Here is a 26505-nt window from a genome sequence, read left to right on the forward strand (position 1 = left end):
GCAGCCACACTAGATGCTGTTCCAAGTCCTCCATACAGAGCACATTACCATAGTCTCTTGAGACTGAAGGATGCCTATGTAAAAGATTATTTTGAGGCAAGGAGTGGTGAAGAACTTGCGGCCCTCCTGTTATTGTAAGGCTCCGGTGCCCAGCAGCCCTAGCCAGCATAACTAATGAGCAAGGATTATGGGACATGTTGTAGTCCAACATAATCTGGAGAGCCACAGCATGGGGGAAGGTGTGTTGTTGTCTGATTAAGGAAAAGTTCTTAGAATATGAGATTTATTCTTTTTTCTTAAAAAAGGATTGAATACATGTATAAAATAAAAGTGTTTGTGTGGTCCGAAAATGTGGATGATAATATTTTGATTGATCAGTCCTTAATATTTTGTGAGCTTGTTGGGTAGGGAGGTGGGAGTTCTGTTCCAGACTGTGTCTCTCAGCAGAAGAGCCAGCCTGTGTGGCCTTGGGCCCGCTGCACAGTCCCAGGGCACCGCCTGGGGGGGGGAACATAAGCAAACCCCTTTTAAAGTCCTCGATACCTAGAAAAGTATTTAGTACTCCTGGGTTAATGTCAATTGTCAGAACATGTAGTTTCAGAAGCGGTCGCCCTGTTGGTCTCTGCTAGCATGTCAGGGGAAAACAAAAATGGAAAAAAGAAGTCGTCAAAAGCGTTGTGGCACCTTAAAGACTAATTGCTGTATTTTAATCGGAAATTCCGTGGACAAGTTGCCTGAAGGAATGGACCTGTCCACCAAAGCTCACATTAAAATGTAACAGTCTTTAGTCTTTAAAGCGCCACAACGCTTTTGACGACTTCTTCTTCTTTCCATGTTGATGTTGTTTCTCCCTGACCTCTCAGAACACGGGGCCACGGAGCCAGGGGCAGACAGGGCTAGTGGTTGCAGCGTCGTATTTAAGGAGCAGCTGGGAGGCAGACACCGCGCAGAAGGGCGGAGGAGCCGAGGAAGCGGCGAGGGAAGGAAGGCTGGCGCCCCTTAGAGGACATTTTCAGGAACTGGACGGGCAGGACGGCAGGTCTCCGTTTTCCCAGGACAGGAAGCGAGAGGCCAGCTGGGGAGAGACACGTGTGGGGAGGAGGAGCTCGTCAGAACGCGGGTGGTGTAGTGACATCCACCCGATCGCGCTGCTACCGGAGGGGACAGGCCGGCTCTCTTCCAGTCGCCGGCCCTCAGCGCCGGGTCCCCAGCTGCCGCCGCCGCCGCTGCCGCCGCCGCCGCCGCTTCCTGCCGATCCGAAGCATGGACGGGGCGAGAGTGGCCGACCTGGCGTCGCTGCTGGCCACCGCCCGGGAGGGGTACCGAAGGGCTTTCGGAGGGGCGGATCCGACGATCGCGGTGTCGGCGCCAGGGAGGGTGAACCTGATCGGGGAGCACACCGATTACAATCAGGGCTTCGTCCTGCCTATGGTGAGAGGCGGCGGCGGCGGCGGCGGGCCGAAAGGCGGGAGTTCGCTCCGGATTAGACCTGCTCTTCCAGCCCCTCTGGCGGCCACCCTTCTCCCAAATCCCCGGTTTCCCTCGTAGAGTCTGTGGAAGCGCCTGCAAGGGAATAAAAGCTGCCCGGCGCTGCGCCATCCAGTGTTATGGGCGGAAGCTCTCCAGAGGTTGCCTGAACTAGAGTAGGCCCATTGAGTCGATGGAACGTCTGAAGGCACTGCCTCAGCCAGGCTTCTCTGATCCAGTGGTCCTTCTCTAGTTGTGATTTTACCGCAGGACTTCATCCAGTACTCTCAAAGATCACATCCCTTGCCTCCTGTGGGCTCAGCTGCTGTGAGCAGACACTTCAGTTGTGTTGGTTGCAGAGGGTGCTGTTCACACATGCAAAAAGTGGGATTCCCAAATGCATTTCCTAGAAGATGTCCATGGGGTTGTTGCCTGTTTGAGTGAAACACCGTTTGATGGCATGAAGGATTATTCCAGTCATCCCCACCCACACAGCCAAAAGGTACAGGAGTTGGCTACCCCCCCACACACACACACTAAGCCTGTCCGCTTTCCTGAAGCTGTTTTTGGGTGATCATGGCAGCCCCCTTACTTTGTCCTCCCCTGTTGGACACAGTGTCCAGCAGGGAAGTGGTTCCCTGACAGAGTGACAACAGAATAGCTGTGCTTTGGATTTAAATTGTTTGTTGCAAAATCTTTTATCACTGTGTGGGGAAGTGTTTTGAAAGGGTTAATCACTGGAAAGGAGCCAAATTCCCTCTGAGCCAGAACAGTAGTCTAGAATCTAGATTATTGATAGGATAACCTGTTTGTCTGTAGTACTGGTGGAGTAAAACAAGAGAGGCTTGTGGGATCTTCACAACTAAGACGTTTTATGGGATGCTTAAAGGTCTGGAAACCAAGGCCTGTGAGGAACATTGGAGAGAGCCGGGCATGCTTAGCTGGGGGAAGAGAAGACTCAGAGGCCCAGTGATAGCCATCTTCAAATATTTGAAGGGCTGCCACATGGAAGATGTGGCAAGCTGGTTTTCTGTTGCTCCAGAGGGAAGGACACAATGTACAGTAATAGATTCAAATTACAGAGAGGGAGATTTTGCTTAAACTTTAGGAAGAATTTCTTGACAGTAAGGGCTGTTGGGCGATGGAATGAACTGCCCTGGAGAGTGTTTGCTCTCCTTCATTGTAGGCTCTCAAGGAGAGATTAGATGGCCATCTGTCAGGGATGCTGTGGATTTCCTGCTTTGGCCAGGGTTGGACTCAATGGGTCATTGAATTCATGAGTCCTTCCAGCTCATTAATGCTGCTGCTTAGCATGGGTCAAATAAAATTTTTGATATCTTCATTGCTGGTAAACAAAGTTCCCCATCACAATTTTTGGGGTGTATGTTGTTTTTTGCATGCAACCAAGCTAGCATGAGCATGTTCCCTCAACAACTGCAGCAGGGACAGTTTGTTAACCAGGGAGGAACAAATCGAAAGTTATGATTTGACTCATGTGAAGCAATGGAGCTTTGGCCTGTGATTGTAGGATTCTGCCTGATGGAACGGGAAAACATTTTCAAATACCCAAGCATCCCTCCTCTGAGTCCTTCAAATCCTTGTTCAAAATTTACCTTTTCTGTGACTACTTCATCATGTCTCACATATCTTATACCCTACTGCAACTTGTATTGTCCTTAAGAACTTTACTCAGATCCTACAGATTCCTTTGTTAGCTTAATCTATTTTGTGTTATGTCTTCCTTTTTTTCCTGCCACCTTCTTCTTTTCCTAGCACTATTGTCTTTTCCAGAGTATCTCGTCTTTTCATGATATGCCCAAAGTGCAATGGTGTCTGTTCAGTCCTTTTCACCCTGCAGATGTTTGGCTGCAACTTCCATTATCCATCTCCATTGACTCTGCTCACTGCCTTGCAGCTTAGTAACATCTGGAGAGCTTCAAGTTCACCATCTCCGTCATAGTAAACTCAAGCTTTTAAATGTTAAATGTATCCAACAGAAAAAACACCCCCCCCCCCTTTTAACCATCTGTGGTCACAGATTCTCTCCTGCCTCTGTTGTTTCTCCTGTGCTGAACTTTAGCTTGTAAGCTGCTTAGGGTCAGTGGGCTGTAATCATGTATTTTGAAAGTAAAATACACTGTGAGGGAGCTTTCTCTCAACTGCCAGAATTTTCTCTTCCTTTCCCTCTTCCCTGCATCCTCCATGACTTTCCAGATTTGCTTTGGAGGGTCCCAGATGTGTCTGGTGGAGTTGTTCCCCCGATACATTCCACTCTTGAACAGACTCAGTGGGATACAACTCAGTAATAATATTCATTTGTCCCATTTTTGACTACAGAAAACAGTGCAGTAGCTAATTTTTTAGTTTCAGTTTACATTGAGAATTTCAATGTGCATATTATGACTGTTGCAAATAATTTCTCTGTGATCTCTTATTATGAGTCTTTATTATTTTATTGCATGTATATTGCAGTCAGACTGTTTCTTGTGCAATACGTTCAGTGCGATTTTCTCTGAAGTAACAGTTCCGGAATGCAGTCGTAGTGTAGAAACATGTGAGTAAGGTCAGGAAGCCCTGTTGCAACATAGAACCAAGAAATGTGCATTTTCCCCTCAAGTGTGTTCAAAATGTCCACTCCAGTGAAATGGAATGATGCAGGGAAGAAAATCAAATGCAAAGAGACAGGTCCTTGGCTTGCCTTTCAAATGACATTGGTCATAGATTACAAGTCCTAATGGTAAGGTCCTTTTGAATCCATATTTCAAGATCGGACGGATTTACATCTCCACATGAGATGCACAAGTACTGGCCCTTAGCTGTAGTTCCACATGATGCCACAGAGCAGGCCTGTTCTTAGCAGGTACTTCATAGCCACAAGTGAGACATTTCCCATTTGTGCCTGTACAGCAAACCAGAGGATAACTGTGGAAGACGTCTCCAGTGACAGCACTTGAGAAACCCTGATTTTCCAGCATCTTGCTGCGAAAAGGGATACCCGACTTCCTTAAACTGATACTATTTTTAAGGCAAATGGTCCCACAGGACCAAGAGCCAGTGAGACGTAACAGAGTGTTGGACTGAAACCAATGAGATCCAGGCTCTTATTGAGCTGGGAAGCTCCCTAGGTGGCCTTCGGGGAACTATGCTTTGTCCACCTAGTTTACCTTACAGGTAGGAAAGCCATATATGCCACTTTGAGCTCATTGGGAAGAAAGCAGGATATGAATATTTTTCCTTTTGTTGTCGTTTCTCCCACGTGTTGGACATTGTCATGGCTATTTCTGCTTTCGCTGTGGCAGCTGTATAAACAGTGGTGTGGTACTGCATCCAGACAAGCCTCCTCTTGTTATAGATAAATATAGCAAATAATAAATAGGGATGATACATGTTTCTGCTGTTCTAACTTCAAACACACCCCTGATCACTCTCTGCGTTTATCTGTGTATACAGTATTTTATTTTATGCACACAATAGCATAGTCTATTTACATACCAGCTGGGGAGGCTAACATAATGAAAGGCAATAAATACAGTACAGAGGTACAATACAGAAGTATTAAGAAAAAATAGGTAATATAATATAAAGACATTAAGCTTAGGAAGCAAATGGCATACTTGAAAAGAAATGTTAAACCGCGGTGGAAAATGCCATTTGAAACATGTCTCTTGCATGGCAATTTTAATTGTATTTTAATCATTTAATTTTTTTATTGAATTTTAATTGTTGCAAGCTGTCCAGAGACCTTTGGATAGAGTGGGCGGCATATAAGTTAAATGAATGAATGAATGAATGAATGAATGAATGAATAAATAAATAAATAATCAATCAATCAATCAATCCCTTTTCTCTTCTGTGGAATTCAATTACTGTCTCTTTCACCAGGCATTAGAAATGAGAACGGTGCTAGTTGGAAGCCCAAGGGAAGATGGCATAATATCCATTGTTACGACTGCGGAGGAAGCGGAAGAACCTAAAAGGGTGACCTTTTCAGTTCCAGGGGCAGGAGGTGTTTTGGAGCCAGGAGAACCACGCTGGGCTAACTATGTGAAGGGGGTTATCCATCATTACCCAGGTAGGCTCTGAGGGCAGCCAGACACTGGGGTTGCTCCATTTCTTGGCGGGTATGGGATGAAGTGTGGCTGCCATGATACTACATGACTGAACAGTTTGAAACCTCACCTCCGCCACTGAATGGTGATGTGAGATGGAATAGGGGTTATAGGTGTCAGATTCAGAGTAGCCTATCTGAAGATTCTGTGATGGTGCAGGAGTATCACTGTGACATCTAAGATACTGTTTTTAAAGTTTCAGGAACATTTGGACAATGTTTTTGGAATGTGCTTTGGCGGTGGGTTTGTTGTTGTTGTTTAGTTATTTAGTCGTGGTTTACAGTATTTCAATTTTGAAAAGAAGGAGATGCTCTAAGCTACATTGTGAACATGAAAGGATATTGGGAGCCCTCGATCCAGCATCTGAAAGGCTGCAATATGCGAAACAGACGAAAATGTTATCCTAAATTTCATGTGGGTGGTTTTTTTTGCAGGCTTTTAGAAAGACTTCCCTACTCACACTTACATTTGTGGTCAGCTCTTAAAAATGGGTTCTCTTTTCCATTGATTTAAGTGGCACCCTCTTCTCTTTCAGCAGGTGACAGATCATCAGTAGTACATGGTACTCTTAGAAACTTTTACTTTCTTAAAACAATTTTTTTTTATTTGTTTGTAGTCTTATTCTGAAACCTGGGTGTTGTTTCCTTCCTGTTGTTGTCCTGTCCCTCTGTAGCTGGCCCACTCCCAGGACTGAATGCAGTCATAGCTAGTAATGTTCCTCTAGGCGGGGGTCTCTCAAGTTCGGCTTCCTTGGAAGTGGCCACGTACACCTTCCTGCAGCAGCTGTGTCCAGGTAAGAATCACCGCTCTGGCTGCAGGCTGTGACCACTTTTGCCTACTAGCCGTGTTTGGTGAGTGGAGCCAGGAGGGGCTGTCACTCAGGGTTGGAGCACACCTACTTTGCCTGCAGATGGTGCTACGTTTGAGCTCTACATTTCTAAAGAACCAGGCAGCAAGCGTGGGGGAAGGCCTTTCTTTGCCTCAGATATTAGAACGGAGGATGGGAAACAGAGGATGGGAAACGTGGGGCCAACATGCCAGCTAGGGGAGATGTGTGTTCTGGAGGGCCGTGAGCTACCTGCTCTTAGAAAGCTGCTGCCAGCCAGAGTAGGCCATACTGGACCATAGAGACAAACCACCTGACCCTCTTGGGGGGGGTCAGTCTCTGCGTTCTTTCTTTTCAGTCTCTTAACTGGTTGCTATTGAAAGGAGATTGGGGGATCTTCAGCTGGTATTCTTGCTTCAGGCTCTGGGGGCTGAAATAGCAAGGAGAGGAGAAGGCAGAACCTTTGCCCATTGCTTCTTTGCCTGTGCATGTCTCTCTTCTTTGGTGCAGATGGCCAGGATCTGGTTTCTAAGGCACTAGTATGCCAGAAAGCTGAGCACACCTTTGCAATGATGCCTTGTGGAATTATGGACCAGTTCATCTCTGTGATGGGGAAGGAAGGCCATGCCTTGTTGATAGACTGCAGGTCAGGATGTTACTGCGGCCTTGTGGTGTCTTCCATCCGTGCAGGCATCTTCTGCGCTGGAGCCCTTGGGATCATCTGGCTGGCAGCGCACATGGCAGAAATGCTGTCTTAGAAGTTATGGCCGATCCTTCCCCTTTTATTATCCACCTTGCTTTAAATACTTCTGTGTTTCAGATGGTGCATCTGGATTGCACCGTAAGAAAACTTACCTGGATGTTAACTATTTGCCTTAATTGATGCGAACCTGGCTTCAGACAGGTCCTTAAAAGAGGCTCTGATTTTGATGATGACATCTGGAGTTAGGGGCAAATTTAGAGCTATATCCAAGTGGGAGGGTTGTCTGAACTCTTTTCCTTGGTAGAGAACTAAAGAGCAAAAGCATCTTCATAGAGTATCTGAAACTATGTAAGGATGAAATGTCCCGACAGACTTCAGCATCTCAGATGAAGCTTTAAGGTGCGAAAGCCTTGTATCTTTGCTTCCTGTCCACTTGTGATTCCAGGTCATTGGAGGTGCGCCTGGTGCCCTGGACTGACTCCAATGTTGCGGTTTTGGTCATCGACTCCAACGTACGGCACATCTTGACGGGCAGTGAGTACCCCACACGTCGGCGTCAGTGTGAAGAGGCAGCGAAAGGCCTTGGGAAAGTGAGCCTCAGAGAAGCCAGTATGGCAGACTTGGAGGGTAAATACTGTTCAGAAAAGATGGCAGACAAGTTTCTGCCTCTTGCTTTCTGCACTCCTTAAAATATAGCCTTTTGCTGTCTGGGCAAGTGGGATAGGACTGGGATAAGGACTACTCTCGTCTTGGGATCATCATCATACCGAAAGTTCCAGATTTAAGATCCCACCACAGCTTTTTCCAAAGTAGGAGTGGCCAACGGAGACCCTTCAGAAGTTGCTGGATGGCAGCTCCCATCTGCTGTAGCCAACGGAGACAATTGGGAGCGGTGATGTGATTTGTAGTCCAAGAACATCCAAGAGCTGAACTTGCCCTGTTCTCAGGCTGTGGTTGGACAATGGGGCTTGCTTGCCCCACTGAATGTTGCTTTTTCTCCCTAGATGCGAAGGGCCGCTTGAGTGAGGAGGTCTACAGGCGAGCCAGGCATGTCATTGGGGAGATAGAACGCACTCTCAGGGCAGCCGAGGCACTGCAGTCTAGGGACTATCGGAGGTTTGGGCAGCTGATGGTGGAGAGTCACAATTCCTTACGGTGAGCTGACACCCCGGAGGGTCTTTTTCCCCTTTGTATTCTATGTTTTAAAAATAAGGCTAGAGAATCAGATGATTTTTTTTCCATACATCACTCTGGATTTCAGTATGTAAGTTGTTTTGTGTAACAGCCCTACTTGCATACAGTTTGCTCTGTGTATACATGCTTGCAAGCCATAGTGGCTTCGGTTTCTCAGTGGCGTGTATGCTCAGTGCCCATAGGGAATTCTAGTAGATTGGGAGTGAGGGACATCTGGCTCCCTAAGTGGTTTAGTTTTCAGTTCTCAGAAGCTCCAGCCAGCATGGTTGGTAAGAGATGATGAAACTTACTTATGGTCCAGAACATCTGGAGGGCCAAAGATCCTTTACCCAGGTTTTAAAGGCACATTTTTTCCTTGCTTGGAGGGAGGACAGGACTTGGGCATAACAATCTTATAAGCGTTGTATGGTTAATTAAAAAGTCAGCGATCACAGAAGCATAATAATAGCAACTCAATTGGACCTATTGCTGGCAAAGCGTTAATAACTGCTTCCATTGCATCTCTTGTATGCAGCATCTGTTAATACATCCCGGGAATGTTGCCGCTTGTGTAACGGTGTTTCATTGCTGGCGTATTTTGATTCTGAGGTATTGAAGTTCCTAAAGATGGCCTAGCTTTGGCTGAAACAAATCATCACTCACTTTTGCTTGCCAGTTATGGCCGTCATACCCAGGGGTGAATCCCTGTTCCTCTCCACTCCCCAGGGATGACTACGAAGTAAGCTGTCCGGAATTAGATGAGCTGGTTTCTGCTGCCATGGAGATCCCTGGCGTTTATGGCAGCAGAATGACTGGTGGAGGGTTTGGAGGTTGCACCGTTACTCTACTGGAATCTAGAGCAGCTGCGGACGTTCTAAAACACATCAAGGTAGGTGGGGGGAATGTGCTGATAATGGTCAAAGAAGTACTTGGCAGGGAAACACAGACTTGCTGCTTGGTAGATCTACTCCCCCCCCTTTTTTTTTTTAACTGGAACCCTGAGATCTGCCATTTGGGACCAGTTATAGAAAAGGGGCTCAGGGGATAGAGATAAGCTGAGCAGGAAGGAGAGAGTGCCTCTGACCACATGACAAGTCCAGAAAGGCATATTTCAGCAACAGAGGCAAGTTCACGATAGTATTCATTCTGGGCTATTCTCAAAACTATCTTCATTTCAGTAATCTTTAACTGTCAGGTGATAGTGCTACTGTTGTTGAGTTAGAAAACCCTGTCAGGTCTACTGCAAGTGACCCCGAGATCTACCCAGAGAACCCAATCTACCTTAGTTTGTTATGCCTTATATAGCTTTTACTAGGTTAAGCTTTGCCTGGATTCTTTCCCCATATTTGTTCTGACATGGGGTGTGTCTGTGTGGGGTAGTTCCAGTATTTAGACTTGGGTGAGGGAAATTTGGGAGGCTGGATGTTTTGGACTCCAGTGTCTGGCATAACCATTGGCTGTAAATGGAAGCAGACAAATCAGTGATATTTCATGATTTTTGCAATTCATCTTTTTAATTCATCCCCATGTCTAATCCTGATCATACGGGTTTCTGAGCTTGGAAATTTGTTTCTTGAATATGTTCAACATTGTTTATTTATCCAGATGCCTCCAAATCCTAATGATTCTTTTCCCCACTAGGAAAAATACAGTGGGACAGCAACTTTTTATTTTACAAAACCATCTGATGGAGCTAAAGTTCATCTCCTGCCTTGAGAAGGACTTCCACTCTCTACAAAGATTTGCCTCTGCTCTGTTTATGAGGGAGAAGGGAAGGCGCAAAGATCTGAGCCAGCTTATTTGATTTTTCAGCTCTTGGAACAAAGACTTCAACTTTTTTTATACAAAAGGAAATAATCTTTAATCTGTGTCATTTTTGAAAGAAAAATCAGCACAACTGATGAAACATTAATTTCTTTCTGTTTTTATATAGCAGTCTGACAGGATCTGCTTTCCACTTTCTGCCAGAGAAGGCCTATTTTACTGTGGTATTTTTCAGAAAAGAGGCAGATATTCATGGAAAAGTTGATGATCGCACTACATGACAATAGTGGTTTGTAGTCATCTCATTACCATTTCTGGTTCCTGACATAAAGGAAATACTACTACTAACCAAATTTCTCAGCTAAAAGGGATTGTAAAAAATTTGCTAAAAAGGGGGAAACCAAAACCATGAGTTTTGGGCCTGTCACCACCTGGTAGGCTGGGATCCCATGACCCTTGTTCTTAGTCCAGTAAGTATTGGTAACCTTTGGCTCCACCACCATTTTAATCTTTCCTTTGGCCAGAATGGAGATAGCTCTCTGCGATTCTTCTGTGCCTCTTGGCTCAGCAACTTCTTTTCCAATTAAAGTAAAATTCTGCTTTGTAACATGTGCACAGAAACCTAGACCTTGATGTTCTTGCCTGCCACTCTCACAGTCCTTTATGGTTGACCACACTGGGTGGGAGATGACAGAAGTTGCAGGCCAAAATATCTGGAGGGTTAAAGATCCCCCACCCTGGCTTTAAAACTTCAAATTCTTTCCTTTTTCTTTACAACTCAATTTAAAAGGTGTTGGGGGGAGATATAGAGGGATCCTTCCATATTCCTCATCTCTTTACAATGCACCTTTTCAAATTTCCATCATATTCTGTTAATTTATGTAACAGTGGAAAAAAGTGGTCTCTCAGTCCCTGAAGAAGGTGAATCGGTGGCCCATGGCTTACCTGCTGCTCCTGCCTGCTTTACTATTTCATGAACCAAAATCAGACCTTTTTTTTTTTTTTTTTTGGTTCTTCATCGCAAGTAGAAGCAATGATTCTTCTCCTGAAGAATGTAAAGGCATGAATTATTGTACACTGCTTTGGGAGCCCTCTTGGACAGAAAAAAAGGGAAATAAGTACCTTGAGTCAATAATAAATAGTAAAGCAATAGTCAAGAAGCTTCACTTATTTGCCTGGCTGTTGGGAACGCAGCACATTGTGCCCTAGGCTATCAAGAAGTGGTGATTAAAATCTTAAGGATAGATTACACATTAAGGAAGGTGGGTATTCCTTAAAACTGACTTGCCTTCTTCAGAGATGCATGTCTCAGCGATCAAATTTGCAGATTAAGCCCATGTTGGCTTCCATTGCCTAGCCCTAGTTAGATCACAGGGTTGAAACAAAACATGCTAGATGCAAGCTATGAAGGTAAGGAAAACTGTCGCGACTGCCACCTCCTCCTACGTCACCACAAGAGATGACAGGCCACGATCCTTCACACACTCACACACAGTACTTCGCTGCCACCAACCACACATAAACCTGACACCTCAGACTTTATTGTGGATTTAAAAATAAAAATGATGTTTTATTGTATACAAAAATAAAATGTAAATCACTGGGTAAATGAATCACTTGTTATATTATATTTATCAGACCTTCACCCTGCACAGTTCTTTATTACTTTACACACAGTTACCTAACCTATACCTTACCCTCTCACTCTCTCACTCCCCAACAACAACCCTCAACAACCCCCTCTCTCACTGTACACCCCCCTTATATACACAAGCTCCACCCCTATAAGACCCACCTCCTGCCTTGCCATAGGCCAGGAAACTCCAGCCTTAGCCAAGACAGGCAGGTGACGTCATGGCACACGTCACATACCTTCCCCCTTTAATAAGTTGTTTTGTGGGGGAAAGCTAAGGTGCTTTTTCCCCAAAACAACTGCAACAAACACACAGCATTACATTTATTACACACTTTAACACAACCACAGATATACTTACACTTCCTCTATACAGGTAAATAAAAACATGCAATGTAAAACATTTATCAAACACAATACATAACTTTCCAAACACTTTACAATGCCATATACTATACACAGAGTCCATAAGTCCTTTAGATGTCGTCTTCCGGTCTTCTGGATAAGGCGTCAGCCACACAGTTTATAGTCCCTCTGACCACCTTAACCTCGAAATCATAGTCCTGCAAAAGAAGCGCCCACCTCATCAGTTTACTGTTCTGTGATTTCATAGTCCGCAACCACGATAGAGGTGAGTGATCAGTGCACAAGGTAAAATGTCGACCCCAGATGTAAGCCTTCAGCTTCCGGATCGCAAAGATGATCGCCAAACATTCTTTCTCGATGGTAGAAAGATTCTTCTCCCTGGGAAGCAACTTCTTACTCAGGTACGCCACTGGATGTTGGTCTCCGCTGTCATCCTGTTGGCACAGTACCGCTCCCACACCGGCATTAGACGCATCTGTGTAGATGATGAACTCTCTGTTGAAGTCAGGAGCATGCAGCACTGGATGGTTGGTTAGAGCATCTTTCAGCCGTCCAAACGCCATCTCGCACTCTTCCGACCAGGAAACGCTGTTGCTGCTCTGCTTCTTTGTCAGGTCTGATAGAGGCGCAGCAATCTCACTGAAACCGGGTATAAACCTTCTGTAATACCCTGCCAGACCTAGAAAGGACCTCACTTTCTTTTTAGTGGTAGGTCTGGGCCAATTCACGATTGCTTCTACCTTGGCCTCTAAAGGTTTGATTAGGCCTCCTCCCACTATGTGACCTAGATACTTCATCTCTGAGTTACCTAGCTGACACTTACTAGCTTTAACAGTTAAGCCAGCATCTTTCAACCTTTGTAGCACTAACTCTAGATGATGTAGGTGATCTTGCCAGGTGTTGCTAAAGACCCCTATGTCATCGATATAAGCTACTGTGAAGTCACTAAGCCCTTTCAGAGTATGGTCCATGAGCCTTTGAAACGTTGCTGGTGAGTTTCTCAGGCCAAAACTGAGGACCCGGAACTCAAACAGGCCAAATGGACTGCAAAATGCGGTTTTCTCTTGGTCCTGAGGATCAATTCTCACCTGCCAAAAACCTTTAACTAGGTCTAAGCAGGAGATGTACCTACACCCCCCAATGGTTTCTAAGAGGTCATCAAGCCTGGGCATAGGATATGCATCAGGTTTGGTTACTGCGTTTAGCTTTCTGTAATCAACGCAGAACCTCACACTGCCGTCCGGCTTGTCCACCAAAACTATCGGGGCTGACCAAGCACTAGAAGAAGGTACAATAATCTGATCCTTTAACATTTCATCCAGTTCCTTCCTAACTTTTTCTACATATGGCCCTGTTACTCTATAAGGGGTTACAGATTGAGAAGCATTCCCTGTGTCAGTCCTGGGTAGCATTCCCTTGTCAACACCAGGTTTGTTTGAGAACACTTCTTGAGGTTTTGTAACCAGCGCTCTGCAACTATTCTGCTGTTCTCTGGATAGAGCAGGGCTGATCTGCACCTTTTGTGTATTGAACTTTTGTGGGCCCCTCCCTTCCCCGAAGGGCAACCCATGTTCCTCCTTATCAGCCTCTTTTATTGCAAACTGCACATGGATGGTCTCTCTGTAATAAGGCTTCAGGGCATTTATGTGAATGACCCCCCTGCCTAACCTTTTCATAAGTTTGGATGTATGAGAGGTTCCTAAGTCTGTGATTGTCTCAGAAGGAAAACCCATCCTACTCCTGTAATTCACTAAGGCTTCTGCCACAGTCTGGGTCTCTATAGTTAAAATAAATCTCTGTCTCTTAACTTCAGGCCCCCCTTTTGAAATATTGTTCAGTTTTTCCCTATACAGTAAACCACCCTTGATAATAAAACGTTCAGGGCACTCAGGTGATAAATCTTTATCAGTCACCTTTGCAAAACAATCTTTTAAGGTGGGATCTGCTGTTTGTTCCTTGACAAAGAGGCTTTTCTGAGGTATTTCAACTGAGAATGCCTCAGGTTGTGGTACAAATTTCTCTGGCTCTTGAGAGTCATTCCCACTACTGGCTTCACTTTGTACTGATTGTGCACGTGTTACCACTAGGGCACTCTTGACATGCTTTTTTAAGTCATTACCAATAAGAAAAGGGGTAGGGATCTCAGAAGACACCCCCACTCTCCACAGTCCCTTCCAACCTTGATATTCAATTTTCAAATCAGCTACAGGTAGTGAAACTAGTTCTGACCCAATCCCTTTCACAGATAGAGTCTGGTCAGTAATCATACAACTTTGTGGTGCTATGTCTGAGTGGCATATGGAAATTTCAGAACAGGTGTCTCTCAAAGCTGAATAGTCATTTTCAAAAACTTTTATCCTGTCCCCAGCAGATTCCAGTAAAGCAGCATTGGTCTGTATGTAATAGCAATGGACAACTTCAGCGAGAGGTAGCTCCTTCAATGTATCCAATTCAGAGCTCCTAACTGCCTCTGCCTGGGTCTCCATGACAACAGAGCTATCACTAAAAGAAGCTTGAGGTTTACTCTGAACACAAAATACAGCCTTTGCTTCTTTTACATTAACTTTCTGAGGTGGAATTTCTTTATTCTGCCTTGTATTAAAACATTGTGAAGCAATGTGGCCTTTCTTTTTGCAAATGAAGCAGATTCTCTCCCCCCATGAGCTTTTCCCATCAAATCTCTCAAGTTTCTCTTTTCCCTCCAAAACTTGTTTACTGTGCTGGCCCTGTTCTGAGGGCTTTTCACTAAAATGGCCGCCTACTTTAGTCTGTCTCTGTGCTTGTTCTTTAGAGAACTTTGGGTCCCATGTTTTCCTCACACTTCTCCCCTCATAACAACTAGGACCCCTTATTTGAGAAATAAAATCAGCTATTTGAGCAGCGTTTCTAACATCAGTTGGTTTTCGTTCTTGAACTAAAAATTTAAGTTCCCCATGGAGTAAGGAATAAAACTGCTCCAGGCCCACAACATTTTTCAATTCCTGAAAGGTTTTTACATTCTCCTGTTCAAGCCACCGATCCAAACACTTTTCTAGGTTAAAACCAAGTTGGGTATAAGATTCATCTGATTTTTTTGTAAGTTTTCTGAACTTCAACCTCAGATGTTCTGAATTAATGCCAAATCGATTATAAACCATTTTTTTGAACTCTGAATAATCTTTACTGAGCTCAACTGGCATGTCAGCATACACATCAGCCATTTTTCCACTCAGGAGAGACCTCAAAATTATCATTTTCTCTGTTTCCCTCACAGAAAAATCAGCACAACTACGTTCAAAGATTTTAAGGAAGTTTTCAGGACAATCCCCCTGTTTATATGTAGGAAATTTCTTCAAATCTGCTTTTGATAATTGGCTCCCCTCATTTTCCCTATTATTATTATTGTTCTGATTCATCATTTCCAATTTTCTTAATTCAAACGCCATACGCTCCCTCTCTAATTCCATTTTCTCTTTCTCTAGGGCAATTCTTTCCCTTTCTATTCTTTCCTCCTTTTCTATTTGTCTCATTTGAAATTCATGTGCCTGGGCTAATTGAATTTTCTTAATTTCTGATAACTGTTCACCAATAGCTCCTTCCTGCACTGAGGCCACTCTTCCCTCACCATTTGACTCATCCCCAGACCAGTCTGACATTGCTTGGTCTCTTTGTTCACTCACTTCTGCCATTTGACTGCGCGTGAGAGGCATTTTAATCACACAGAAGGCTCTTTTCTATTTTCAAGCCTCTGTTTAAAACGTCACTTTTTTTTTTTCTTTTCTGTGCTAAGGTCTGACACTCTCTAACAGGGTATATCAACAGATATGGCTAGGCTTGTTACTGTAGTCTCTAATGGCTTCTGCCCCTTCACTGGGCCTCTTGCCAGATTTAGAGCTACTTTAATTTTCTGCCCTTGGCTCTACTTCAAAATCCACCACAGCTTCACCCTCTCTCAGGTTCTGTAGTTCACTAGAGAGATCCCAAATCTTCGCTGCCCTTGGTCTGTCTGTCCCTTCAGAGTTCTCCCAACTCTGGACTCTCAGACCAAGTCACAACAGCCTCCTATTTTGGGCCAATCTCCCTCACAAAATGGACCTTCTAGAGCTCATAAGTCAGTTCCCTCACTCTGAAGTTTAGGTGCCTCTCTACTAGATCTGCTCCCCCCTGGAGACAAATCCTAGAGAGTTACCCACACCCCACTTCAGGTGCTCCTAACTGAAATCCTTTTGCTCTGGTCACACTAGCCAAGGCTTTTCTGGGCAACTGGGCAACTGGACAACTCGTATCCCACACGCTGGCACCAGTTTTGTCGCGACTGCCACCTCCTCCTACGTCACCACAAGAGATGACAGGCCACGATCCTTCACACACTCACACACAGTACTTCGCTGCCACCAACCACACATAAACCTGACACCTCAGACTTTATTGTGGATTTAAAAATAAAAATGATGTTTTATTGTATACAAAAATAAAATGTAAATCACTGGGTAAATGAATCACTTGTTATATTATATTTATCAGACCTTCACCCTGCACAGTTCTTTATTACTTTACACACAGTTACCTAACCTATACCTTACCCTCTCACTCTCTCACTCCCCAACAACAACCCTCAACAACCCCCTCTCTCACTGTACACCCCCCTTATATACACAAGCTCCACCCCTATAAGACCCACCTCCTGCCTTGCCATAGGCCAGGAAACTCCAGCCTTAGCCAAGACAGGCAGGTGACGTCATGGCACACGTCACAAAAACTGACAAGTCTTTCTCCATCTGAGGGAACACGTCTTCTAAAAATGTGCTAAACATACTTTAGTTTGGCCATCAGTCTCTTCCAGGAAGCAGCATGTGCTCTGCAGCTGTGAGGCGACTTAGAAGGCCTTCCTCAGGCAATGTTGGCTCAGGAGGCGAGACAGGCAGCATGCAAGCACAAAGAACTCTTCCTTTTCTCCTAAGCAGGTCTCAGCACCAGCCTGGAACCAAATACACTCCTGCAGGCAAACCTCTACCCTCTTTTCTGTATTGTCCAAGCTTTTGCATCACATTCTTGCATAAGAGGGTCTGCACTGCTGAACCCACCCTTGGTCCAGTGCATCCCATCCTGGAACCCGCACAGAAACATCACATCACTAATTGAGTCTCCTCTCAAATCCATCAAGCCAATGTTTCTGCGACTGCTCTCCCTCAAAGTCCTGCTGGTGTCAGGACTTCGGTGGCGACCAGAAACTGTGAATTTCTCCTTTGCTGCCAGGAGGGGATGACTTGGTTAAACTCTCTGCCTTTATCCGAAGGTTCATCTCTCTCTCTTTCAAAGGCTCCAGCGGTTTACTCCTCTGGTGAGCTTCTACCTACAGCCCTCCAGTCAACAGAGAGTGTGTCTAAACTGGTGCGCATAGTACACTAGCATCCTAGCTCGGACACACGGCAGAGCTGCAGCTTTTAAATCCTTTGCACTCCAAACAAAAGGCTTCTAGGTCTACCTTGTCTAAGTCATGGAAAGCCTACAACAACCCCCATGGATCACAACATTTCACCAGTCCGATTTGGCACCACAGCCCACTGCAGTAACCTCAGTGGCCTTTTAAAAGTGAGGAGGCTTCCTTGGCCCAGATCTGCAGGGCAACCAGTTGGGCAACGCCTGACAAGTTCAGCAAGCGTCACCAAACAGGCACTTGCATTTTGCCAAGGTAGCTTTTCTTACGACGATTTTTAGGAAGAAGTTCTGGAAAGGAGTATTTGGACCAATTTAACTGTAGGGTCAGAAGACCAAGCAGTCATAAGATCGAATCCACGCGACGGAATGAGTGCCCGTCGCTTGTCCCAGCTCCCGCCAATCTAGCAGTTTGAAGCATGCAAATGCAAGTAGATAAATAGGGACCACCTCGGTGGGAAGGTAACAGCGTTCTGTGTCTAAGTCGCACTGGCCATGTGTCTTCGGACAAAACGCTGGCTCTATGGCTTGGAAACGGGGATGAGCACTGCCCCCTAGAGTTGAACACGACTGGACAAAAATTGTCAAGGGGAACCTTTACCTTTACCTTTACCTGACTGGATAGCTCAGAGATGCCTCTTTTCCACTGGGGACGTTCCCCTTTTCTGTCCTAGCTTTCAGGAACTGAAGTTTGGCAGTTGCCATATCACAAAGGCCAAGTCCCTAGAACCATGGGAACACTTTATCTTTACACACCAAGGTGGTGTGTGCCTGTCATCCTTAGGCAGGAGGGGGGGTCTTGGTCACTCCCCACCCTACTTACTTCACCGAGGGATGAACTGTTTTCCTCTTGGACACCTCAAGTTTTTTTCTGCTATTAGCTTGGCCTATGGAGGCGCCAAAGATTATTAACACTGCACTAAAAATGATTTGTGTTAAATGGTTTAATGAGCAGTTGATGATTCTGACCTACTCATTTGGAATTTCTCCTTCACCTTGAATTAGAAGGACTCTTCACTGCAAGCAGAGCTGTAGTGCAGCCAGGGTTTGTCGGGCCAAAGCACCAGGAATCCTGGAATGACAAGGATGGTGCCATCTTCTGCTGTCTCCCCTCACACCCCCTCTCCTCTCTGAGTTTATTTGCAGTCTACACAGTAACTGACAGAGAAATGCGTTTTTCCAGCAGTAGTATATTGTTGAAAATATTTGAGGGTGGTTTAGTCTTGAATGAACAATTAAGAGCCATTATCTTTACAAAAAAAAGACTGTTCTTCAATATGGATCGATCCAGCTGCCTGCAATTTTGGGCCTTCTAGCAGGTGGGGGGTTGGCCACAAGGACTGTCAGGCTGAGCACCTTCACTTTTAAATTCACCACTGCACCAAATTTTAAGTAATATGAGAGGGTTTCTGAAGAAGAAGCCTTGGTGTGGAACCCTATTATACAGAATATTTCATCCACAAGACAGAATGCAAGAAGAAGCAAAGTTCAAGCGTGGGCCCAGCTGTTTGTGGGACTCAGCACATGGCTAAAGCCACACCACCATGTTACCTGGTCATTTCTTCTGCCCCCCCCGACACACACAGACACACAGACACAGACACAGACACAGACACACAAAATTTTAAAAAGATTTTAAAAAGATAACACTATCTGTGCTGCTAAAGTTGTATCTTCAGCACAGAAAGTGCATGTAGCCTGGGCTATCAGGATCATGCTTTTGAGCTTCTAACATTCATTCCAGCTAGAAAGACTCCCCTGCCCCCTGCACACAGCAATTAGGTCCTTCCCATGGATTGCTCTATTTGTAGCTTGTGATGAAAGTAGCCCTGAAACTTTTGCCTGCTAACTCCAGTCTTCCATTGTATCTTGGAGCATGTAACTACTGGGTTTCAGGGCAGTACTTGGTCTGGCACTGGGCTCCTACCAGCAGAGGACTCTGTGACGGGGCAGTCTTCTATAGAGCTAGCCATGGTTTAGCTTTCTGAGATTGCTAGGTGGTGTGCCCTAGTCTTGTCAAACAGCCGCTTTTACACTAGACACTTGGAATTAAAAACAAAACAAAACAGCTGAGATAATAAACAGCAATGTTTATTAAGTGCAATAGAAAGCCATCTGATCCAGAACACCAGCTGTCAGACAATTCCATTATTCACAACTGCACATATATTAGATCCCATCAACCTTTGTAAACCATAATAGGCCACAAAAATGTAATCTATACTTTATCCTGTTTCTCCCATTACATGACTGAAAATACAATCCTTTAAAAACTTGTATTAGAACCTGCATTAGTATCAGGTGCTGCTGAAAACTGGCCCATCCATCACCTTAAATGGGCTCTTTGGTTAACATTAAGTAAAGCCTGTGGTGCTTCTTGAGTGAAAGGCACTATAGCAAAATGACTTCACACAAGGATGTAGTCTAAGTTCTGATGCCTCGTGTCACCTTTTCCAGTAAAATGCTGTATCCAGGATTGGATATAAAGAAGCCATGAAAAAAACTTGGTTTCTCCCCCTTCCCTCCCTCCCTCCCTCTTCCCTCCCCTCACATACACCAATATCACCCCTCCTCCAACCTTTCCCTTTGGAAAAATGGTCCAGGGAATTTTATGCACCTATTCTGTCATTGCAAATGAATACGTAGTAACACCCAACATGCAATTTCAAGGGACTCAGCTTGGTATCTCAGATAGAAGGAAACAGCACCCACAATCTGGAATTATAAAAGCAAGCTCTGTTTCTTCCATTTTAATTCAGAATCCCCATACTAGTGGTGATGCTAGTGGCTTTTTAAACTGTCCACCTAGTCTCCTCTGCTCAGGAAAGTCAAAGCTTCTGCCAGAGCAAGGAAGTGAGTCTGGTATATCTTTTAGGGTGCACGTTTAGTTCAGTCGTGGCACTGGCAATGCCAGTTGGGCCTTGTTGTATGTGAAGACTGGCACTAATGGGCAAGCTGTCTCTGAAAAGACCTCACTTGCATTATGAGGAACCTTCAGGCTGATTGGAAACCCACTGTTTTATGGGCACAGTCATGCGAAGTGGGAAATTCAGATTGTTCGAAAGCTGTAAAACACAGAGTGTAGGTATCAGGGCCTTAAGACAATTCAGTGTGTGTGAGTTTTCTTAGGATTGCTTTTATCGAGGAGGGAAAATACTGGTACAAAAGACTGGGAGATTATGCCAACTGACCTTTGTTAAATTTGCATACACATAAAGACACATACAGAAGCAAAACATTTTTCTAGGAAGAACATGATGGATTAGCAACAGAGAATCAAATGGCTGCAATAATGGCAGGTGCGGTCTGGTGCGTCTTTGGTTTCTAGCTGGGATTCCCCATAACTCTTGCTTTGCCCCTGCTTCCAGTTTCACATGGTTACCTGTTTTGATGCTTTAGATAGGCACTCCCCAGTCCTGTTGATGTCTCTTCCATTAGTTTTGGACAAGGATTGTTTCTGCCCTCCAGACTGGGTCTGCTTAGGCAATAAAAGGTAGTGGGAGTGTGGGTTGTGTTTAAATACTCACAGTTGTGCTGCCTTGGGAGAATGCCATGTTATGCCTGATTCATGTATCAAGAGCTGGTAACCAGAAGCAATTCTGTAGAATGTTTTGGATAAAAGCCCCTGGAAGCCTTAGTAGGAGATTATGGGAATTGTGATCATAAACACCTGCATCTGGTTTCCTACCCTTGGTACAATGTATGTGCAAAAGCATGTCGTATTTGTATTATATAAGCCCTGAATGAGAGGAGCCCTATTCAGGCAGAGTTCAAACCCAGCCCCCTGCCTAATCCTCTCTTCGCACAGAGTGAGACCACCTGAAGAGGGAAAGTTTTGCTCCATGTAGACTCTTCCCATGGGATCAGTAACTCTGACTCTCCAGAATCCACTCCCTTGTAGAGAGGTGCCTTGTGTAGGAGAGGCTTTTGCTCTACAGTACTTGTAAAGAGAGTGATGGTGAGGAAGCAGGCTAGAACCCTCCATTTGCACTCACATTCAGATCGAGTATTTGTGAACGCTTAAGAGGCGCAATTAATATGCTTGCAATTAAAGTGCTGCCATTGGCGAGTAAGCAGGACGAGCAGACAAATATGAGCAGACCTTGCTATGGTTGGTCAATGAGGAAGATTAATAGTCCAATAAAGTAAATATAAACGCTACACTATAATGTTAATTTTGGCTTAATATTCTCCTAGCACTGGCAATCAGAAGCCATTATCCAGCTATACCTGTCTCTCTTTAGTGGATTTTCTACGGCAAGAAAAATGATGGAAGAAGTGGTAGTGGAAGACCTATGAGGGTTATGAATGGAAGATAATAACATCTATCATAAAATTGTATGAGTGAGGCAGTTTCAAGACTTTTTTTGGAAGCACTCAAAATATTTCCTTAAAATGAACTAAAACTCCATTTTAAGCGCTTATTCTAGCAATGGCATTCACTTGTTATTAATGCTGTGTCAAATGTTTACTGCTGTAAAGGAACTGACCCCCAAAAGGATAGGGAGAGAAAGCCAACAACCCCAAACAGAATATTTGTATGAGCCAAACTATACAGTATTTTAAGCAGCCTTACACCATGAAGCATGACAGAGGGTTATGGACATTAACGTACTCATTGGTTACCATTCTGTACTACCCTTAGCAGCAGGGGAGCTTATACACAGATATTGGGAAAGATTCTGAAAACAATTTTCTTCCCTGCTTCGCAAAAGTTACTCTACAGGAAGATGTAAAACATAAAAAAAAACCTCCCCTTCCCTGCCATGGAGTGTGACAGTGATTTCTGGGTGGCACTAACAATGTGGCTAGGGAGGAGATGTGCCTGAACAACTGGGAAGAGATCAAAATAAATGACACAACCAGAAAAGTTATGGCAAAGGATGGGAATTGAAAAAATAAATCCAGTTCTGTGCAGTTAAATGGGAGAGCAGCCAAGCTAAGTAAGAAATAGGAGGAGCTTGGCTCCAAAGAAAAGTAACCAACAGCCCTTGATATCCAAACATGTGGCTAAAATCCCTGCTTGTAATATCCTGGGTTACAATCGCGGCTGCACATAACTTCCAACCACTGGTATTGCAAAAGCCCCATCCAGTGCTTTTAGTGCTTGTGCCTGGCAGTGGGCACCAGGTGCTCCAGCCTGGAAAGTGACCAAAGCACAGGCCTACTTGACAATCACCCCCTTTCAAAACCCAAGCGTCCCCTTGGCAGCTTTCCTCCTGACTCAGGCGTCATAGAACTGCCTCTCTGCCTGCCTGGAGAAGGTCCCACTGCTGTTCGACATCATGGTTCTGGAGACAAATTCTTTGGTAACCTGCTTGGTGAGTGTGCTGCCACTCTCCACTCGCTGAGTGGTCATCACCATACCATCTGGAACAAGAAAGGACAAAAACAACACTTACATTATTGGCTCCCACATTTTTATACAGGTGTGCAGAGCTAGCTGCAGAGACCATGTCCATTTTGCACAACCAGGAGCAAGGTTCATTAGCTGCATTAGCTGATAACTGTGATGCTTCTTAGGGTTTAGGATCAGAACTAGAGATGTGCACTTTGTATTCGTATCCAGGGGATATGAATATGAAGTGCGGCAGCACAGCTGCCACTGCTGTCCAGTCTGCCCCTAGAAACAGCCTGGTCCATTTACCACTAGCAGCAACAACAATATGCCAATCATAGGCATAGTCCTACTGGGGCCCCCCCACCTCTCTCCGTAGCTGACCACTCCAGCGAGGAGGCAGGGAGACAAGTCTGCGGAGCAGTCAGCTGCGGAGAGAGGTGAGGAAGCACTGGTGGGACTACGTCCCACAATTGATGTCGCCACTGGATGCGTACGTGCCAAGGAGCCTGTTAAGTGGATCAGGCTGGTTCTGGATATGAATACAAAGTGCACATCTCTAGTCAGAACCTAATGGATCTAAATTAACATTAACACTTCTCTTACCAATAGTTATCACTAGCAGGTACAAATAACACAACCATGATCTATTTCAGACTACCACTTGTTTGAGCTGTTCTGAACTTGAGCTGGCATTATGGGCTGCTTTTGTCTAAAGAACTCAAAGTGGCAGGACCAGAGCCAGCTCTACCATTAGGTGAAGTGAGCCAGTTGCTTCATGCAGCAGATTTAGGGTCTCATGAAAGGAAATAAATGTTTACGTTGTTTGATTCCCCCACCCCACCCCCAATGCAGGTGCAAGCACTTGTGTGATTTCCTCTGTGTGCCAAAATCAGATGGCCCATTTTGCATAAAGAAAGCCAGTATGGTGTAGTTACTAGAGGGACAGAGGGGGTGACTACACTGGCATTAGTCCCACTGTTTGATTTGCTATGAGAATGGGCTGTTTCATTACCCTTGGCCGTGATCTGTAAGTGCTAGAGTGAATCAGTCCATCCCCAGAATGTTTGTACCTGGACCTTTCTGGCTACCTCTCAAGAGCTGCTCTTTTAAAGGCATGGGTAGGATCACTCCACTTTCATTCATTTCCAGCATGCGAAATCACTGGGATCAAATCAAAGTGGAACTTGGTGCTTTAAATTTCCTATCAATTTCAATTTCCCAATATCTTTAAATAACTTAGACAGTTTAGCCACTTAATGATATTGGAAAATTAAAAACTTCTGCAAAGCTTTTTTTTAAAGTTAACTAAGGCAATGCTGATGTGCTGAATGTTTGTGGAGGGGGATGGGAATTAAAAATTGAAAGCTTCCTCCTGGAAGGAGGAAAAGATCAGCGGCTGCGAGCATGCACTGTGCATGTGCGTGCTCATACCTTAGTGAAGTAAAAGGGAAGAGGCCAGGATGAAGGTGAGTAGGTGTTTTGAATCTGTGCATGCCCAACCTCATCTTCCCTTTCTGCTTTGATTCAAGTAACCACATACTTGAATCAATCCAAAAAGATTCTAAATTTTAAAAAGTAGGAGATTCTCTGGTGGAGAGGAAAAGCTATGGATAGTGGAGGGAACAGACTCTGAGCTGAATAACATTTACCACTGAGTTATGTAATCAATCGGTGTGTGTGTGTGTGTGTGTGTGTGTGTGTGTGTGTGTCTCAAACCTGTGCTATTTTCTCCAGTTTTCAGTAATGCGGTCACCTGTTTACCTGCATAAGAAGGATCCAGTGAAGACGGAGTGAGTCTGGTAAGCGTGCTATACTCTGTAGGGAGATTGAAAACCTCTTCTCTGGTGAACTGCTGTGTTCCAAACTGAGAGAAGGCACCTGAACCAGAAAGACAGGGAATTATTCTTTTACATTCAGCTTTTCTTTGATCCCTGTTCTATCAGAAGGCATTAAAAATGGGCTCAGAAAAAAATGTTAGCGAGAAAAGAGAAAAGGCTACTATTTAAGGAGAAAGTTATCTTCCAACACAGCTTTTTGAATACTCTAGCAATTGGTTTATATTACAACCAAGTCACTTGTATTGTGTAGATACCTTTCAAACCTTAGGGCTCGGTCACACTGGCAATATAAGTATTGAATAGGTGTTTTTTTGTAAATAAAATCAACTTTAAAAACTCTGGCTACACAATGCAATTGGAAGTGTGATTTTGGGGGGGGCAGGAAGCACTTAAAAAAATCAGAAGCAAGGTATTTTACTGGGCTGTTTATTTTAACACAGATGCAAAATCTATTTTTTCATTGGTTTGGCATATGCAAATACCTCTGTCAGTATAAATTGTATCTGTTGCCTCATGCTGACTGCCTCCCACAGCCAAGCACTGGCTGCTTATTTTATATTTTTTTCCCCAAGGGGGATATCAGTAGTCTGACATGACAGTGGAAATTTAGGGACCCTGGGGAAAGCACTCCCTCCTCTTTCCCAAAGTGAGGAAATCCCTGATATTATAAATTTCACTGGTCAGTTTCACTTTGCAGAGGAGGAGGTAGTGCTTTCTGTGGCTCCATGCTTTTGAATTCTAGGTTTATTATTTTTCAATTTAGAGTCAAACTTTCTCATTAAGTTAAATGGGGCTGAAGACAGCTTCCGAATGGGGAAAAGGCCACAAATTCGATGTGCATTTTGTGGATCTCCTGTTCCACAGGAAAGAACAGGGCCCAGTGATTCCCTTGCAGGTGCCTCAGCTTCAGGAGCTTTTAGGGTCTCCTACAGAAGAAAAAACTGGCTTTGTTCATTGTTTAATGGGAGTGCCACAAAACACAATCTTCTAACCTTCTTGTATTTTCCCAAGACTATTTCAACATTTGTTTCTTTGTAAAGATAATCTGTTAAACCTGAGAAGAGCAGAATATTGATGGGATTTCCATACAGGTATGTGTAAGAAAAAGTACAGCCAAAGTACAGTGGCAGGAATTGTTTCTGGGGGAGGTGGATGATGGATTGGGGATGCTGCCCAGCCGACTCCTAATGTATGTAGGAATACTGCCTTTCGTCTATCCCCAAGAAACTCCTCTGAGATCCCTCTTAAAAACTTTGTAACCGCATCAGTGGAAAATACATACCTGCATCTTGAGATTCAATGGTGATGATGCCCTCTCTTTCAGGTCCAAAGCCTTGAGTAGTTTTTGCTTGTACTTTGAATTTGTATGGAACATTTTCACTCAGGTAGGGCACTGTTAGGGTGGTCTCAGGATTGTCTCCCTCTACATAGATATTCCTGGGTTCACCTAAGTAAACATAAAGATAAGGAACAGCTGGAGAATAAACAACAGACTCCTATCAGAGATAGAGAGACAACCACCCACTTTACCCATTCCACTCTGTCAGGCACTTCATTCAGTGGTTCCTGTGAACCTGGCTGAGGGACACAAGAGCTCAGCCATCTTCCTAGGCTCCCCTGTTTCTGTGAGGAAGTGCTGTGCACGTGTTCTGGAGACTCCGTGACTGAATGCTTACTTGTTTGAGAACGTTCACCTACCCCCACCATGCAGTGTCTCGCAGGTGACCATGTAGCCGAGAATTAAGCCATTGGGCTGGCGGGGTCTCTCCCAGCTCAGCTGAAGAGAGTCCGGACTCAGGGCTGTGAATACCAGGGGCCCAGGGGCACTGGGTGTGCTCAGCGTAAACGGAGAACCTAAGAGCATTAAAAA

The 26505-nt window shown here is 44.6% G+C and overlaps 2 protein-coding genes across 9 annotated transcripts in view; one reads left to right on the forward strand and one right to left on the reverse strand.

The window, feature by feature from the left end:
- The first annotated feature begins 1111 nt into the window (after window positions 1-1111).
- GALK1 (galactokinase 1) lies at window positions 1112-10653 on the forward strand. Its single transcript, XM_020805124.3, has 8 exons — window positions 1112-1431; window positions 5350-5539; window positions 6250-6369; window positions 6913-7048; window positions 7551-7732; window positions 8110-8260; window positions 9005-9167; window positions 9920-10653. The coding sequence occupies exons 1-8, from the start codon at window positions 1264-1266 to the stop codon at window positions 9992-9994; spliced, it is 1185 nt and encodes a 394-aa protein (XP_020660783.3). The 5' UTR covers window positions 1112-1263; the 3' UTR covers window positions 9995-10653.
- Window positions 10654-19526: 8873 nt separating this feature from the next.
- Window positions 19527-26505, reverse strand: part of ITGB4 (integrin subunit beta 4) — a 93576-nt gene continuing 86597 nt past the window's right edge. For all 8 annotated transcript variants that reach the window (XM_078386024.1, XM_078386025.1, XM_078386023.1 and 5 more), the window contains 4 exons: window positions 26334-26489; window positions 25918-26082; window positions 24559-24675; window positions 19527-22826 (listed from right to left, as the gene is read on the reverse strand). In XM_078386024.1, coding sequence (XP_078242150.1) covers window positions 22681-22826; window positions 24559-24675; window positions 25918-26082; window positions 26334-26489 — 584 coding nt within the window. In that variant the 3' untranslated portion in view covers window positions 19527-22680. The remainder of the gene's footprint in view (window positions 22827-24558; window positions 24676-25917; window positions 26083-26333; window positions 26490-26505) is intronic.

The sequence above is a fragment of the Pogona vitticeps genome, chromosome 2 (assembly GCF_051106095.1).
Source record: "Pogona vitticeps strain Pit_001003342236 chromosome 2, PviZW2.1, whole genome shotgun sequence".
In the NCBI taxonomy this organism is placed as follows: domain Eukaryota; kingdom Metazoa; phylum Chordata; class Lepidosauria; order Squamata; family Agamidae; genus Pogona; species Pogona vitticeps.

What these genes read in the sequence shown, in the direction of transcription:
- GALK1 (XM_020805124.3), top strand. Translation starts at nt 1,264, where the DNA reads ATGGACGGGGCGAGAGTGGCCGACCTGGCGTCGCTGCTGGCCACCGCC. An exon ending in GGTTATCCATCATTACCCAG is followed by an intron (nt 5,540 to 6,249) that starts GTAGGCTCTGAG and finishes GTCCCTCTGTAG; the next exon opens with CTGGCCCACTCCCAGGACTG. An exon ending in GAGAGTCACAATTCCTTACG is followed by an intron (nt 8,261 to 9,004) that starts GTGAGCTGACAC and finishes TCCACTCCCCAG; the next exon opens with GGATGACTACGAAGTAAGCT.